General features: G+C 41.2%; 2 protein-coding genes and 1 long non-coding RNA gene across 5 annotated transcripts in view; 1 reads left to right on the top strand and 2 right to left on the bottom strand.

Moving 5' to 3' along the window:
• Positions 1 to 2,747, top strand: part of LOC133525035 (uncharacterized) — a 191,464-nt gene extending 188,717 nt beyond the window's left edge. For all 3 annotated transcript variants that reach the window (XM_061861239.1, XM_061861238.1, XM_061861237.1), the window contains one exon: positions 340 to 2,747. In XM_061861239.1, the coding sequence (XP_061717223.1) occupies positions 340 to 1,129 (790 nt within the window). In that variant the 3' untranslated portion in view covers positions 1,130 to 2,747. The remainder of the gene's footprint in view (positions 1 to 339) is intronic.
• A 1,698-nt stretch (positions 2,748 to 4,445) lies between these two features.
• LOC133525033 (uncharacterized) lies at positions 4,446 to 6,946 on the bottom strand. Its single transcript, XR_009800511.1, has 2 exons — positions 6,852 to 6,946; positions 4,446 to 5,301 (listed from the first exon to the last, which is right to left on the bottom strand). It is a non-coding gene; the product is annotated as an uncharacterized LOC133525033 (long non-coding RNA).
• Positions 6,947 to 8,074: 1,128 nt separating this feature from the next.
• On the bottom strand, positions 8,075 to 13,040 carry LOC133525032 (proteasome subunit alpha type-1). Its single transcript, XM_061861231.1, has 6 exons — positions 12,891 to 13,040; positions 12,038 to 12,288; positions 11,103 to 11,262; positions 10,435 to 10,560; positions 9,349 to 9,432; positions 8,075 to 8,303 (listed from the first exon to the last, which is right to left on the bottom strand). The coding sequence occupies exons 1-6, from the start codon at positions 12,891 to 12,893 to the stop codon at positions 8,091 to 8,093; spliced, it is 837 nt and encodes a 278-aa protein (XP_061717215.1). The 5' UTR covers positions 12,894 to 13,040; the 3' UTR covers positions 8,075 to 8,090.
• Positions 13,041 to 17,468: the final 4,428 nt, after the last annotated feature.

Here is a 17,468-nt window from a genome sequence, read left to right as displayed (position 1 = left end):
ATAGCCGTCTGATCTTGGAAGGTTATGTTTACGCCCTTTAGGGTTACGTAGACGTCCCTGATGTATATTCATACCCTTGAGCGTATAAAGCCAAAAAATACTGCAAAACTGCTGCTAAAGCTGGCTCATCAGACTCAGACCTAGATCATTCAATGGGCGTGACAATGTCTAAAACGTATCTAGAATATTTGTCGAAGGCACCTTTCTTGTACGTACAAAATGTAGCGTCTAGATATTGCATTAATTCCACTACTAGCCCTCATCTGTGTAATTTATAGTGTTCATACCTACTTACTATTAAAAACACTTAAATGTTTAAATTATATTTCATCTTTGCAGGGAACAAGAAAAGCTCATCGACCAACTAGAAGACCAGACGCATAAAAGCCGTATGGAGAAGCACGGGACCAACTACCTTTTAGAATCCTACCTTCGGGACCTAGGCCGCAACACCGAAGTCAACGACAGCCAGGCAGCGAATAGCGACAGCGGTGTCGGCGTCGGCAGCGGTACACCACCCAGAAGACACACCAAACATAAGTCCAGAAGAGAAAGACACCTCATGCGAGAACACTACTTCACTAAAGAGCTCACGAACATCTGCCAAGTTAACTCCGAAAGACTCACACAAACACACAACACAGACACAGACTCAGACGCCTCAGCAGATGACCTCACAAAAATAAGGGAAGAAATCGAACTCCTTGAAAAACTTGCAATCATAAACAAAAGACTACACCGGGAAGAGGAACTCGTAGTCAGACTAACAGCGAAAGTCAAACGATATACAGACGAAAATAAAGCGAATAGTTGTGAAAATGTTTCTCAAGTCACGATGCTGATCGACAAAATAGAGGAAGATTTAGCACGAACGGCGAAAGAGATGCAAGATAATACCTTAGAGCTAACTAAAGCAGAGAGAGAAGTAGAGATGAGATTGAAACTGCTCGATGAATTGACGTTAGAGTTAGAGGAAGAAGAGTTACAGAACACGATATTGGAAAGACAGTTGAATGAAGCGTCGAGTCGACAACCCATCCTGTTGCAAGATAGCTACGTACCTGTCTTAGACCAAGGCACGGCTATCGATTACGGGGGCCCTAGTTATGCGTTAGACACGCTCGTATGACATTAGATTTAATTATAAATCTGTCCCAAAGATGTTTGAAATTACCAGCAATCTCCTCGGAAATTTTGGGGACTAAATAATGTGAGTGTTGAATTGGGCACAAAAACCGACAAAGGATCTCAGTTTTTAATCAAATTTTAGTACCCAATTCATATTAAAAAAAATAGGCATTCTGCTTTGATTCACATTCAAAGAAAATTGTAGAGTATTTATATTGCCTAACGGTAATAGAACAAAACATAAAATTAATATTGAGCGATTTGTGTACCTTTACTTTAGGCTCACAAGAGGTCAATATTACAGTGATAAGACTAATTAGTAATGTAAAAATCCAAAAGAGATTATAAAGTTATGATTAACGTCATCAAGGCATACTTAACTGTCAAATCAAATCCAATAGATGTCTCTGTCTCCACGCTCTCTTTTGATTGGGTTAAATTCGAGAGCTCTAATTGGCTAAAATATTTGAACGCAAATTTTTGGATAAAATGATTTTGTACTTTTAAAACCAATAGTTATATGAATAACATAGTATAAGACAATAACTGTGGTGCTTAAGCTGTTTAAAACCTAAGAATGTTATTTTACTGCGTAAGAACCTAAACGTAGTTAAGACAAAAGAAATCGATATAAATCATTGCAATTTCGACCTTCTGTAGATGAAGTAAGGTTCTAATATTGCATAGATTGAATCCCTTTCTCTTAGCTACGTTCCAATAAATTACGCTGCATACATTTTTAATATTCGAGTCCAATACCAAAAATATATGACAAAAACCACCAACTGTATGTAAGTACGTAAGTTAGGGTATTCATCCACTAAGTGATGTCACACGATATCTAAATATAAAGTTAAAATGTGACATTGTTAGCGAATGGGCACCATTAGGCCTAGTCAAAATGACACCTTTTACTTTGATTTCAAATATGGGACATACATATTAATAGTTCCTCGTGTACATGTACAGTGTGCGCAGATGTTATGAGTAAATAATTCACCAAAGGATTGGTACAGTCGGCATCAAAAGTAGCGGATCAAACAAGGTCTCAAAATATCTCCCATTCTGTAATAACTTAACAAACAGTGATGGTTTTATATTTAGAACAATCAAGACTGTAAAAGATATACTCTTGAATGAAAATTTTAGAGAATTATCTATATTTGGAAAAGTTATCCGGGATGTCAGATACTTTTGGCGCGTTGTTTCATCCGCTACTATTGATGCTGACTGTACTATGTTTGTTCTATATTTGTAAAATTGCAGAAAAGGTTTGATTGGGTTTGTAAAAAAATACTCGACTTAAGATATTTCTGTAAACATTAACACTAATAGGGATTATTACGCAAAACTCTGCGTAGGAAGCGCTACTAGCAAAATTTGAGGGCCTAAAGAGCGTAACATCGACTGGAGGGAAGCGGTTTTACTAGTGTTATAATCAAATTACCGGATAGTATTTTTACAAACCCATAAATTGATATACATTCTACAATAACTTCCACTAATGACCTGATTATGTAGGTTCGGCTAGACAAGTATGTTAATACATTATTTTTATATTTACTGTTAAAATGTTTATACCTTGTGTACAGAAAAATATACAACGAATATAGTGATAATGTGTTTGACTGAATACCCTTTTATGATTATTCAAGATATTCACCTATGATATGAAGACAGCTTTTTACAAATATGAAAGCACAGAATAAATAATAGTACTACCGTACTGAAATGACACTTCCTACGAAACCGAAGTTTGACAACGATTCAGGGACGAATCATGCTATCCCTTTCTAACGTATGGCGCTATCCATTTCGGATATTTAGGGTTGTCAAAATTCAAGTCATTATCTTATCTGTGGTCGCGCACGTAGAGGCGTGCACCACAGAAACATCAAGTTGTGTCAACCCCTAATAATTGCTCGGAGCAATCCTAAGCCGGACGGGCGGAGCAGAGAATGACCGAAATGAGAAACTGATGAAAGTTAGAAGTCTCATCTCTTATTGGTCCTGCACTAGCCTTTTGAATGCAGCGCCTATCGTGTGCGGTGCGTCATCGTGAACCTTGTCAAAACGCACGAAACGAAACCTTGTCAAAGCATCAGTTGATGTATTTGGCGGTCAAATGGTTAATCGTGGGTAAGTAATGTATTAACTAAACGCAGATGAGATGGCGCCACTGAGGATTTTGTCTATCACTGATTAGATAAAGTTAATGTTCGATTGAATAAAAGAAATGATACCAACGATAGTCAAGGCTTGAGCAAATAAAACAAGATCGACAACGTCTATACAAAACCGCGTTTTTCTAATGTACGTAAATTTACTGCCATCTTTCGTTAAAACTTTTAGAACGCCATTTGACTTTGATCTTTATTCTTTCATTGATAGGTATGTGTTTAATTTGTTAAATATCAAAAAGTGGCGCACCCTAAGGCACCAGGCACTACCTACATCGGTCGAAACGATGCTGTCATTCATGCCTTTGGTCTTTGATCCCTTCGATGGCGACACCGTTTGATATTCAGTGAAAAAACATGGGTCCAATAGCCATAATATTAATATGTCATTCTAAGACTTTTTGTTCCTGTGTGTGGCAGTAAATTTAGTTAACTACAAAATTTACTTTGAAAATACGCCTCTATACTCAATTCCTTTTGATTGCAATGAAGAAAATATGTAATAGAAGACTGTCAACCTACAATATCCGTACCTATAGATCATGTCATTCACGATGGCGCGCGAATTTGACAAATGACAATACGAACCAAGGCACGCGTGAATGACACGATCTGCAAGTTGCGTAAAGTTAAGTTTGGAAGTTATCGGAAATTTCAGGAAAAGATCACAGAAAACTTTCATTTTGGAAATGACAGATGTCGATTCCCATACAAACATATGAGAAGTTTACGAAAAAATTCCATGTGGAAATTTCGCAATTTTGAAAAAACCTTCGATACTTTTCGACGGCACCATCTGTAAATCGCTGTTTTTTGTAATATTATCAACTTGTTGTTTTTGCATTTTACCTAACTGCTACTTATAAATTTGGCATTTATTTGTGTGATGAGGCACAGATATTTGTTCCTGAGCCAGGGACGTTTTTTATGTATTTGTTGTTTTTTGTATATGATATATTCGTTGTCTGAGTACCCTCAACACAAGCCTTCTTGAGCTTACTGTGGGGCTTAGTCAATTTGTGTAAGAATGTCCAATATTTATTTATTTAAATTCGAAACGTGACATACCACATGCAAAAAGGTGCAAAAATCTGTTTCTACCAAAGCAAACTATACTAGTTAATAAAAAAACAAGAATTATAAAGATATGCGTGCTTTATTTTACACAGAAATAAACAATAGATACTTAATAAAAATGCAAAATACAATTTTCACTTTTGTTCTTCCTTGGCCAGTGCTCAAGATATCAAGTTACTGGTAGTTCTAGTATTTTCGAAATTTTCTTGGTATAATGATTTTAATTCGAATTTCATTAGTTAGTTTCTACCAAAGCAAACTATAGTCAGGGCAATACACAGCGCCCGAGAAACCCGAGATATATTTAGATACTAAAGTTTCGTATAGTAATCTGGGTTCGTTTCCAAGTTTCAATGCAATGTTTCTAACACATTTTAAGAATTTAATTGTATGGCAATTAATCATTTTCAAAAATTGGCTAATACGACCGATTTTTGCGGTTTAAGCGCTCGATTTCTGCACTCGAAAATCTGTGGGAAAACAGCGAAATGCTTTTGAAATACGAGCGATAAAAATTGGCAATCTAGTGGTATTGCCACTTGTGTTCAATTTTATTAGTAGAAGTTAATGCCTAGAAGTGAATATTGTATTAAAGGGAAAGCTCGGGTTTCTCTAAAGCATGGCATAGAAGTTTCTTGACAGTGTACCTATGTAAAGCTTATTTCAATGACATAAGGCATACCAATGGTCAATTAAACTGTTGCAATTAGTTTAAGTACCAGTCAACAAGCAACCTCGAACACTGGCCAAGGCAAGTCTTTCCGTGTCCAACGGGCCGGAGGAAGGAAGGCTACGGTCGGGACCGAGGGACAGATGGACGTCGTGAAGGTCTTGGAAGGGTTCACTGTGTCCACTGGGTCACGGATGTCAGCCGGCCGCAGCCGTTCGCTGGAGCTTATTCTGTGTCCATCGCCACCTGGGAACGACAAAATGTATTTTATTTGAATGGCAGTTACGATTGTTATTTATTTTATTTTATTTCTTAGGAAAACTTACAGCTAAAGTAACAAAATTGGTTTCGAAATAAAAACAGTAAGCCAATTACAAGTTATCAAAAAGAACAATATGAGTTCTTCAGGGTGTGTTCCACCTGTCCAATTTCTTGGTCCATGTGTATTTGCGTCTCACATTATGTACTTAATAAGAGAGTGAGACGCAATGACATTGGACCAAGGAACTGGACAGATGGAATACCATGCTAAGCTAACTTTGCACAGGACAAAACGGGGGAGTGTCATTGTAAGTGTCATATTTTCAAAGAAATAAATGATGACACGACTACACTCTGTCGAGTCAGCTTGGTCTGACTCTAACACAATAATTACCTTTATCAATAGTGTAATAGCATCCTATTTATATGTTTCATTATTGTTAACATCATGTTACTAATTAACAGGTTCGGCCGCCGGTGGTAACCGTACTGCTAAATCTTTAAGTTTATAATCAATTGGCAAGTACCACTGCCGAACATATTATGGTTTTATTTCTGTATTTTCGAAATTTGATGGCAGATCGATGACCTTTGGCTCAGGCAACCCAGGCATAAAACTCAATTCAAACATTATCCAATTCCGTAGCCACCTGGAAGGGAAGGCTGCGCTTGCATCCAAAAAACTCGGTGTGCTCAATAAAGCGAGGCGATACTTTACTTCGGGGTAAAGACTGCTACTATATAAATCGCAAATCTGACCCCACATGGAGTATTGTTGTCACCTTGTCCAAAGACGCGCTGTACGAATCGTCGACGATCCCAAACTCACAAGCGACATTGAACCTTTAAGTCTAAGGAGAGACTTTGCCTCCTTGTGTGTTCTACCGCTTGTACAATGGGCTGTGCTCTGAAGAATTGATTCACATGATGCCCACGGCCACTTTCTATCACCGCACCGCTCGCCGTCGGTAGGGTGTTCATCCTCACACCCTAGAACCTAAATGGTCGCGCACTGTGCGGTTTAAGAGGAATTTCTTCCCGCTTATGTATCAAAAGTATCTGGCACGCTCAAATAACTTCATCAAAAGAGTTATGATGTCTCTATATGTAGAACATTTAGACCGTTGAAAATATTTGAGGGTGGCAAATACTTTTGGCGCGTTGTTCCATCGGCTACTGTTGATGCTGAATGCACCCCTGCGCCTTTTATCCCTTCCATGAGGGTGGTGACAGCTACGTCGCTGATGCAGAGCAGATTTCGGTCTTAAAATGGCGTTAAAGATGTTTCTGGTGGTAAATGTGCCAGCACTCACTACAACTCTGTCCGTTCCTCTCCGTTTCCGCCTCTCTTTCGAATATACTTGTCGCAAAACTAACTGGCGACTGAGATCATTATGCTATCTCCTTTAACCTTATTAAGACTAACCAGGAATGAAATAGTTTTGCGGCAAATATAGTCTGCACTGCAAACTGTGCACGCTCCGCGACTGCCTCACGTAGGTACTGTGAAGGAGCTATCTGTCCCGCTCACTCACCGCGACCTGCGGCTCCCTGCCCCGGTCGTCCCCCTCCCCCTCGGGCGGCGCGGCGGGCCCCGCGTCGCCGGTGGCGGCGCCCGCCCCGCTGCTCCTCGTCCTCCACTATCTGTCCCGCTCACTCACCGCGACCTGCGGCTCCCTGCCCCGGTCGTCCCCCTCCCCCTCGGGCGGCGCGGCGGGCCCCGCGTCGCCGGTGGCGGCGCCCGCCCCGCTGCTCCTCGTCCTCCACTATCTGTCCCGCTCACTCACCGCGACCTGCGGCTCCCTGCCCCGGTCGTCCCCCTCCCCCTCGGGCGGCGCGGCGGGCCCCGCGTCGCCGGTGGCGGCGCCCGCCCCGCTGCTCCTCGTCCTCCACTATCTGTCCCGCTCACTCACCGCGACCTGCGGCTCCCTGCCCCGGTCGTCCCCCTCCCCCTCGGGCGGCGCGGCGGGCCCCGCGTCGCCGGTGGCGGCGCCCGCCCCGCTGCTCCTCGTCCTCCACTATCTGTCCCGCTCACTCACCGCGACCTGCGGCTCCCTGCCCCGGTCGTCCCCCTCCCCCTCGGGCGGCGCGGCGGGCCCCGCGTCGCCGGTGGCGGCGCCCGCCCCGCTGCTCCTCGTCCTCCACTATCTGTCCCGCTCACTCACCGCGACCTGCGGCTCCCTGCCCCGGTCGTCCCCCTCCCCCTCGGGCGGCGCGGCGGGCCCCGCGTCGCCGGTGGCGGCGCCCGCCCCGCTGCTCCTCGTCCTCCACTATCTGTCCCGCTCACTCACCGCGACCTGCGGCTCCCTGCCCCGGTCGTCCCCCTCCCCCTCGGGCGGCGCGGCGGGCCCCGCGTCGCCGGTGGCGGCGCCCGCCCCGCTGCTCCTCGTCCTCCACTATCTGTCCCGCTCACTCACCGCGACCTGCGGCTCCCTGCCCCGGTCGTCCCCCTCCCCCTCGGGCGGCGCGGCGGGCCCCGCGTCGCCGGTGGCGGCGCCCGCCCCGCTGCTCCTCGTCCTCCACTATCTGTCCCGCTCACTCACCGCGACCTGCGGCTCCCTGCCCCGGTCGTCCCCCTCCCCCTCGGGCGGCGCGGCGGGCCCCGCGTCGCCGGTGGCGGCGCCCGCCCCGCTGCTCCTCGTCCTCCACTATCTGTCCCGCTCACTCACCGCGACCTGCGGCTCCCTGCCCCGGTCGTCCCCCTCCCCCTCGGGCGGCGCGGCGGGCCCCGCGTCGCCGGTGGCGGCGCCCGCCCCGCTGCTCCTCGTCCTCCACTATCTGTCCCGCTCACTCACCGCGACCTGCGGCTCCCTGCCCCGGTCGTCCCCCTCCCCCTCGGGCGGCGCGGCGGGCCCCGCGTCGCCGGTGGCGGCGCCCGCCCCGCCGCGCCGCTCCTCGCCCTCCACGAGCGCCAGGAACTGCGTCAGCTCGGCCTCGTCGCTGATGCGGAGCGGGGTCTTGGGACCCACGATGGCGATGGAGACGTTCTGTAAATGTCAAACACTAGTGTTAACCCCTTGACCGTTAAAGATGTCAGCTGACGCGCGCGACTCCAGCCCAATCCCATTTTCGGAATGCCCAAAGGGCCTTAATACCTTAGAGCATTCTGACAAGGTTCATGATGACGCGCCACTCACGATAGGAGTGACGTTCAAAGGGTCAAATATTTAATAATCCTCTCAATAGAAAGTAAAAGCCAGAAGAAAGCCTTTTAACAATTTTAGGTCGCCTTGATAGTCAGGGCGGCCTCGTACCACATGGAGGCGATCAGTTGAGGAGGCTGGCTCAACTGGACTCTGATGGAAAATGCTGGAAGTAGCCGCTCAGGATCGCCACAAATGGAAAAATCTTCTGCGAGCCCTATGACTCTAATAACCTAACCTAACAGGATTACATCATCATCATCTTGATAGTACAGCTCTGAGCCGAAACATATTTCTAATATGTGACATTAGCTATGAAAAGGGACCTTATTGTCGGTGGCGCCTTTATCAATGCTCCCATATTATAAACAACGCCGCGCTACGCAGTGCGGCGTAAGCGCCATGGACAATAAGGTCCCTTTTCATAGATAATGTCACATTCGTAAACGACAAAATCTGGCAGTGCATATAGCTTATCCAAGAACGAAAAAAATGGAAATAGGCGGGTCCACACAGAGCGAGCATACGCGCGAGGCAATTTCCTCACGCACAAACCGGCCAGTGTAGACGTGCCTCGGCCGAGGCGGCGCGCTCAGGCGAGCAAAACGCGCGTGGACCCGCCTAATGAATATTATTGTCTACTTCGATTCCTCTACTTCCTTTGCGTCCCAATTTCCAATTTTTCCTTAGTTTAACAAAACCAGTTCAAGTTACAACAAAACTGCCAATGAACTATGTAGTCTCCATTATTCTCTACATTAGTTGTCTTTAAAGTGTATAATATTACTCATTGAAGATTCCGGTCTACATATCAACAACAATGCAATCTACAGTCTTGAATATTTTAAATAGCATAAACAATCTTTGAATTGAAGTCTTCATCACCCACCTTAGTGTTAAGGTCCACTTCATTTGGCAGTGTGTCTCTCAAAGCTCTCAAGCCGTGAGCAACCAGCTCATGAAGATCACAGTCCTGAAACAATTAATATGTACATATAAATCTGTAACGAAAAAAACATATTCAAATCGGTACATCCGTTAGCGTGCTCGTTCAGACCGACACGCACGCACACGCTCAGATATATGCACATTTACATGCGTTTAATTTATAACATGCCTCCATTTTCCATAGGGTGTTAAAATTAAAACACAGGATACTTCCTATGTTGCTGTATTTTGCATCCGCATAAATGTTGCTGTATTTTGATCACCTCAAGCACTAGCTTCTAACTCAACATTAGGTTAATATGGTAGTTATTAAATTTAACTGTACGGCGTGCATAATCTAGGACAGACAAATAATAGCTGTGAGGTAACTTGTCCTCAATAAGACTGTAGGCACGTCGTTTGGTAGTTGTGCAGGCCTTAGCCCTGGTACATATTAGCCGGGTCCACACTGAGCGAGAATGCGCGCGCGCGCGCCGCCATGGCCGAGGCACACTGTCTACACTGGCCGTATTGTGCGTGAGGAAATTGCCTCGCACGTATGCTCGCTGTGTGGACCCGGCTATTGGTACACAATGTCAAACGATCTTGATGTCGATTTAAACACCTCTAACAAAATGATACTATAATGTGACGTCAAATTACATTAGCCTGTCCTAAATGTATGGAAGAAAAGTGCTATTTTGACCATGAAATATTGCGTTTATGTATATAGTTATTTTTTAATAAAATGTAAGGAATCAAATGGTACCACTTGCTTTATTCTTTTTGAAAATTAAAAATTTTTTTTGGGACTTTGAAGCCTTGTATTTTTTTTTTAATCTCAATGTCTTTTTAAATTCCATTTTTTTATATCCATATAATGGATGGCTCATTTTCTATCTATTCAGCTAAATTTTGTTATACTATTCAACACATGTCCAGTATCCAATTGTTGCCACTGCAGGCAAAGAATGGCAAAGCATAGCAAATTACAAAAACAGATGGGGACAGCTGGAGGAGGCTGTAGAATAACGAAGTTATAGCCTACCTGGAAGGTGTTGAGATGCTTCTCGAGGTAAGTCCTGGCGGACTGCGAGCGCGCGCCGATGGCCATGGCGCGGCAGTCGAAGTACAGTGCTGACGGGCAGGTTTGGTAGATGTGCGGGCCTTGGTCCTGAAAGGATTGGCTAGGGTAAACCTTACTACATCTTATTAGTAACTTATTATATAATTGGAAACAATTTGACTGATAAAGACGTCAACTGACGCGAGTGGCTTCAGCCCAATATCAACTTTTGTGCATTCCGATAAGGTTTACTATGACACACCACACACGATAGGCATGGCATTCAAAGGGATAACAAGTTACAATTATTCTATGACTACCTAAAAAAAAAAATAACGATAGCTACATGCTTACATACATAACACTTCCATTCTATTGTTTAAATGTTTGAAACTAAAATAAATTCCAAACTTTATACTAAAAATCATACAAGAGCAGTGAAATTTAAATTAATGTAAGGGGCTCTAGATGTTGGTTTTCTGAAATGTTCGGAACACAAATCTTGTGTTCAATGTATGGGGAAGATAGTTTATAATGACAGATTAGAACCAAACAAGCTGTACACTTGTTTGACACTGTTCTGGTATAAAAAATGCTATCTATCTTATTAGAGAGTGCTCTGTGAATTTCTATGTGGATTATGTACATACATCATAACCAGCAACCAGCAAGCCAACACCGAGCGGCCGCTTGTCGTACCGCTGGGTGCAGATCTGCATCTTGTTGCCAACCATCGCAATGAGGCGGCCAACGGGCATCGGAGAGTCGTGGGAGTAGCGGTGGTTCAGGCACTCTGTGCGCATGTAGCGGCTGGAATGGCAGAATATTATTTTTGTTATTCAGAGCATTCTGTGTATGAAATCACTCGTCAATTTATACGTGTTTACGCGCGACATGTAACACAAGTCAATAGGCGGATCCACGCAGAGCAAACACACGCGCAAGGCAATTTCCTCGCACACAAAACGGTCAGTGTAGACGTGCCTCTGCCAAGGCGGCGCCCGCGTTTTCCTCGCCTGAGCGCGCTGTTTCGGCCGATGGATGTCTACACTGGCTGGTTTATATGCTCGCTCTGGCCTTTTCAACTCAAACTTGGCCTTTTCACTGATTTAGATGGTCGGCAAATCAGTTTTCAAGGAACACTGTCCATAGCTAACTGCAATAATTCAGATGGTAAGGTTATATACCAGCAACATCTTGCTGGCCCAATATTACAGGGTTCTGTTACATTTTCAAGATAGTTGAAATTGACTCAATGTCACTATGACAATATTAAAATTTAAGTTGGATAAAAGTGAACCATAGAATCCTGTAATATTGCGCCAGCGATCTGGTGGGCCATCTAAAAAGCCCGGCAGGCTGCATGAAATCCACAGGTTGCAGGTTGAGTACCGTTGATCAAGTTGTGGGCTTCAACATTCTAGCCCACCAGAACCAATTGCTACCTTGTAATGTCAAAAATCCCCAGGTGTTTTTAAAAAAATATGATTTTTGTATAAAATCTCATAAACAATATTGCAATGGAGGGATGCAGAAGTAAATGTTTAAGATATTTTGCACCAACTGTAAATAAGTAAATTCTCACCTTAACATTCTAGCATCTGCAGTTAATCCTGAGATAGAAATCCCAATATGCTCATCAATAGGAATAATCTTCTTCTGATATGCCGATAACTCACTGACAGCCCGTTTTAAAGCTATCAGTACTGCAAACTCCTTATTTTTCAATGCTACAGTCGCCGAACCAAGCTTGACAGCTTCCATAGCGTACTCCACTTGGTGGAGACGGCCCTGGGGACTCCAGACTGTGACATCACTGTCATACTGGTTTCTAAACTGTAAAAGTTAGAGAAAATGATGGTACTGGTCAACCAGGGTAACTTTGAAAGGGAGACTGTGAAATTAAGTTTTTATGAAGCATGTTTGGTAGTAGGTAAACAAGAATCCATAATAATCTAACTTGTTACAAGAACAGTTCGAGAAAATAACGATTAATGCTAATTTAGTGACCAATTTAAAACTATCAAATTAACCCCAAAATTTAACCCATTTTACGGTACTGGTTGTTTACTGTAGTAAACTAAACGTAAAAAATTTTGATTTAGAAGATGATTACACTAAGAAAGAGGATTGAAACTAACTGTCCGTTTTACTACTATAAATTAGTAGAAAATTAAAACGAAAACTTTTGGAGGTTAAGGTTACATTTGAAGAAGTTTTAAGTGAAAATAAATTTAAAGGATGTAAAAAAGATTATCCTTATTATAATTTGCAATCATTTCATAAACGGATTAAATCTAGAAAGAGAAAAGCGTTTACTAATCGAGTTTTACATTGGTAACTGTTCCGGTGACAATGCAAGTTTTAAGTTTGTAGATTGCTGGACTTGCAATACATACATTGCATTTAAAGTTATTAAACGATTATAAATCACTTACCATTGTAAAGAAGTGTTCTTAATTGATAATATCAACGATATTTACAATATTGTACGATTAGCGTACGATGAAAAGCAGAATTGAAAATACAAACGTCAAACAATAATGATGTTTGTCTATGCCGTGCTGACTTTTGGCAGGTGAGGTGAGGCGAGGCACAGGCTATAAGAGTTTTTGAACATTCAGCCACAAATGTTTAATGAAAAATAGAATTCAAGTTTTTGGAAAACAACTTTTTGTCGTCCAATAAGTCAGTCTATGGTTTGTTATTTAAGAAGTTTTTTTTTCTGATTTCACATGATTTATCAAAATCGGTTAATTACTTTCGACTAATGATAAAAAACCAAAGTAGGTATGATAAAGGGCTCCGTTGACCTTGCAACAAATCGCATGCGATTTTCGTTACATTACAGTACTTATACTATAAGTGTATATAGGTGCAATGAGCCAATGAGCCCTTATTAACCCTTAAATGCATAATGATGTATATATGCATCGTATATTTGATGGTCCGTGGCTCAATATGCATATATTTTACTCATTTTTCCCTCAATCTATACAACATGACACATCTATTTCAATTTATTAAAAAGTTATACAAAAAATCATGCATTTAAGGGTTAAACCTAGATGGCGCTCCCGACGTTGGTACCAATTATATGCTCTTTGGTTGGTACTCATGTGGTTCTTCATTTATTACTGAGCGTTTTGACGATTCTACAAAACGTTGCTTCTCATTTTTTGTAGGCGTTTATTCGTCTGATTGTTTTATGTGCAAGCATGGTGCAAGAAATTTTATATTTTTCGTTTCTTTAAAATAAAATACGGCTATAAATAATAAAATTAATAATAAAAGTGATATTGGTTTGAATTCATACGCTTTATAATATATATAAACGAACACATACCTATGTAGGTATATATTACATTAGTAAGCATAACTGTAGCTATATGTTGTATGTAATTAAATACGTTCCCTGTAACGTCTTGCTCCTGATATAACCCTAGAGAAATTAGACAAGATTAATTCAGTTCAAATACGGGGATATAGTCGACAGGTGGCAAGATTGCGTCGTTTCAGACAGTTTCTATTGCTAATTTGACTTAGAACCAGAGACAAGTATAAATAAAGACGGTTGACGAAGATTCATTGATTGTGTATGCGAATACGTTTTTCGAATTAACAGCTGACGTAGATAAATATGGATTGATTTTTACAATTTAGTGTGATTAGTACACACACATGGAGATAGTTTAAGGCTCGGGAAAGAACAAAGGATATCTAGTTTTTATCAATCATCATCATTTTACGCGGACGAAATTGCGGGTAGAAGCAAGCTTAATAATAAAAGCAGAGTTCTCACTCAGCGCCAAACAAAATACAGTAGAGCCTCGCTAATCTAGAGACGCGTTAATACGGCAATCCCTGTAATCCGGACAGCCGGGATGACAGATAGAAACTAAAAGTCACGTGATGCAATCAATCACAAACTTCCATGCAATATTTAATTCGATTGGCGTTGTCTATAAACGATTTTCAGTTGGCTAGCCCCCCAGGCACACTTTAAACGACAAACTAGCGGTAGCTACTATTTTATACTTATTAATTTCGGAGTTAGGCAGGTTTTTTTAAGAGTCTTTATTATTCACAGTTCTCTAAGGGTAGGCACGCTTGTCTAACTTACTAACACTAACTTTACATTGAATGAATTAGAAACCTACTTTACTATTAGGCCAGGATATCTAGAACAGTGTCGTATGCATAATTATTAGACCGCAGTTTGAGTTCTGATCCTTGTAGTGGAGTTCCTAGGCTCCTAGAAACCTGATGTTGCCAGGCTGACAAGTGGTGCCGTTATCCCCACCAGCCATTTCAATTTTCTTCTTACAATTTTCATACATTCGCTTTCGAAAAATCCCACCTTTTCCACTAATCGGATTTATTTGTATCTTGTATCACCACTTTTCAACCTGGCAACATCAGGTTTCTAGAAGCTTAGGAACACCACTACAGAGATCAGAAGTCAAACTGCGGTCGAATAATTATGCATACGACACAGTCCTAGAGATACTGGCCTAATAGTAGGTTTCTAATTAATTAAATGTAAAGTTATGATACTATGTGTACCTACCTAAGATCTATAATTAAGTAGATATGTAGTTTGTAGATCACCACCAAACTAGAAAGTGTGTTTAACTCTTAAACTATTTGATATTATTTTCTAGTCATTCATTTCGAACCGTAATTCTTATTGTAGATATGCCTTTTTGTTTTACGAGGGGCAAACTGAAAGTGGAAGCCAAACAGAATAATTTTTGAGAAAAAAAAAACCGACTTTAATGAGGGAGACCGGTGAAAGAACGATTATTGTTGATTTTAGATTTCATACAATGAAATTAAAAAGACAGCGTCCTACGCCTAATTATGTCGAAAAGGAAGTAACATATTTTTTTTGCCACTGCACCCACCTTGACACATTTCAGATTTGCCCTATGGTTGACTGGAAAGATACCCGCAATAGGGTATTCGACTGTATTTAAGATAAATTATTTCACACCATGCATGACATAAAGCACCAGATAATTATAAAAAAAAAATGGGATAGAAATATAAAAAACCTAACTGCTTGACAAACATGCAAAGAGTTCCGTTCTGTTCATCATCAGCAGTTCCACTTCATCAAATGTCAATTCTACAAATGTAAATACTTGATTTGTTAATGAAAATTGAAAATACTAAGATCACTATATAATTATATGCCTTTAACATTTGGTTGTTGTTTTTTGTCGTATTTCGATAAGATTTGGTGGATAGATCGAGATCCCTATTTTGTAAAATATGAGCCCAATTTCACCGTATGATCTAAAAATCTTCCTCTGAGCTACGAAAACGTATGGAATTTTCATAACTCAACGGATTTTTTTTTATTGAATTGGGTTTTCGTGCTTATTCCGCCCAGAATGAGGTTTCTTAAAACTTAAATAACAATATTTATCAAAATCTGACGAAACAAAATGCACAATAAAAAAATGGCATCAAAATGTTTTCTTATAAAACAATCTAGAATACCTACCTACACTTTGGATAAAGGATTGTAGGGCTCAAATAAAAAGTTCAAGCGAATGAAACAACCTCATAATTGTTTGCCGCATTGATAGAGCTTGCCCGGCTTCTAGAAAAAAACGAGTAAAAAAGAAATCAATTGGGAATTTTAAGACAGTACTTCTACCAAGGATTTTTAAACTTTTTTTGTAGCTTCAATGGAGTTTATGAGACAGTGGCACGTTTATTTTACGGACGAAAAGATTATGTTGAAACACTGAAGACCCGGACGGCCAATTTTTGAATTTCGAGTGCTCGATTTCGTGTAATTCCCTTCAATTTATCTTTTTTTTTTATGATAGAGGAGGCAAACGAGCAGACGGATCACCTGATATATCTTCTCCACTACTAGGCATTTAAATTCTACTAATATAATTGATAACGAGTGGTCAATACCACTAGATTCTCAATTTCTATTGCTCGTATTTCAAAAATATCAATTCGCGGTTTTCCACAGATTTTCGAGTGACGAATTCGAGCGCTCGAAATTAAAAAATCAGCCCCGCGATCGTATGAGAATCCATTCATTCATTTACAGGATACTACCTTACAGTACATATGGTGCTACTTTAGCGCACTAGTGCGAAAATTAGCATATTACGTTACTGTGTCGAACATTTAAAGGGTCATATGTACTGTAAAACGTCGTACGATACATGTGCGAATAGGTAATTCGCAACTCGTGTCGATTTAAAACACTCCCTTCGGTCGTGTTTTAATTTATCGCCACTCGTTTCGAATTTCCTATTATTCGCACTTGTATCGTAATGTACTATTAAAGTACTTTACCGCACTAACACATTACGTAACTATGTCGAAAATTTAAAGGGCCATATAAACTGTAAAACGTTGTACTATTCATTAGCGAATAGGTAATTCGCATTTGTATCGTAATGTAGATACTTATTCTCGTCCTTTGCCCATAGTTATGAACCCGTGATAGCTCATTTATTTAAACTACGTAGGAAAATAGTTCCAGCTTTATAAATGATTATTACGGGCATGTTAGCTATATTGCGAAACGGAATACTGTTATTAAGTGGTCTGGTTACGTCTTCTCCTAGATAGCTGGCGCCATAACACTCTTGTATTGTATATTATGTTGTGGTCAAGCCACTCGAGACTTCACCAGATAACGTTAGACTCTAGAAGATCACAGAACCAGACTTTCTAAACCTTTTCTTATTTTTATAAAAACAGAAGTTACATCAGTTATGGTTACTTATCTGCCAAACTGCATAGCAGTTTGTTGGCAGAAAACTTCAACTTCTGTGAAGTTGTACAGCAAAAAACTTCGATTTAGATATGAATCTTTGTATCTATACAACGTGAATGAATACAAAAGCAAATTGTAGACAGAAACAGTAATCGCAAAATATTTATAATTTTTCATTTTATCTGGTACCTATAGAGTACTAGATAAAAATATTTTATAACAAAAAATAAAACCGACTTCAAATAAAAAGCGCCATACA

The sequence above is a fragment of the Cydia pomonella genome, chromosome 14 (genome assembly GCF_033807575.1).
Source record: "Cydia pomonella isolate Wapato2018A chromosome 14, ilCydPomo1, whole genome shotgun sequence".
Lineage (NCBI taxonomy): Eukaryota > Metazoa > Arthropoda > Insecta > Lepidoptera > Tortricidae > Cydia > Cydia pomonella.
The sequence above is the reverse complement of the archived record's forward strand: the minus strand, read 5'-3'. Positions and strand labels throughout refer to the sequence as shown.

What these genes read in the sequence shown, in the direction of transcription:
- LOC133525032 (XM_061861231.1), bottom strand. An exon ending in TGCTGGTTGCTGGTTATGAT is followed by an intron (nt 10,561 to 11,102) that starts GTATGTACATAA and finishes CAATCCTTTCAG; the next exon opens with GACCAAGGCCCGCACATCTA. An exon ending in AAGTGGACCTTAACACTAAG is followed by an intron (nt 8,304 to 9,348) that starts GTGGGTGATGAA and finishes TGACATTTACAG; the next exon opens with AACGTCTCCATCGCCATCGT.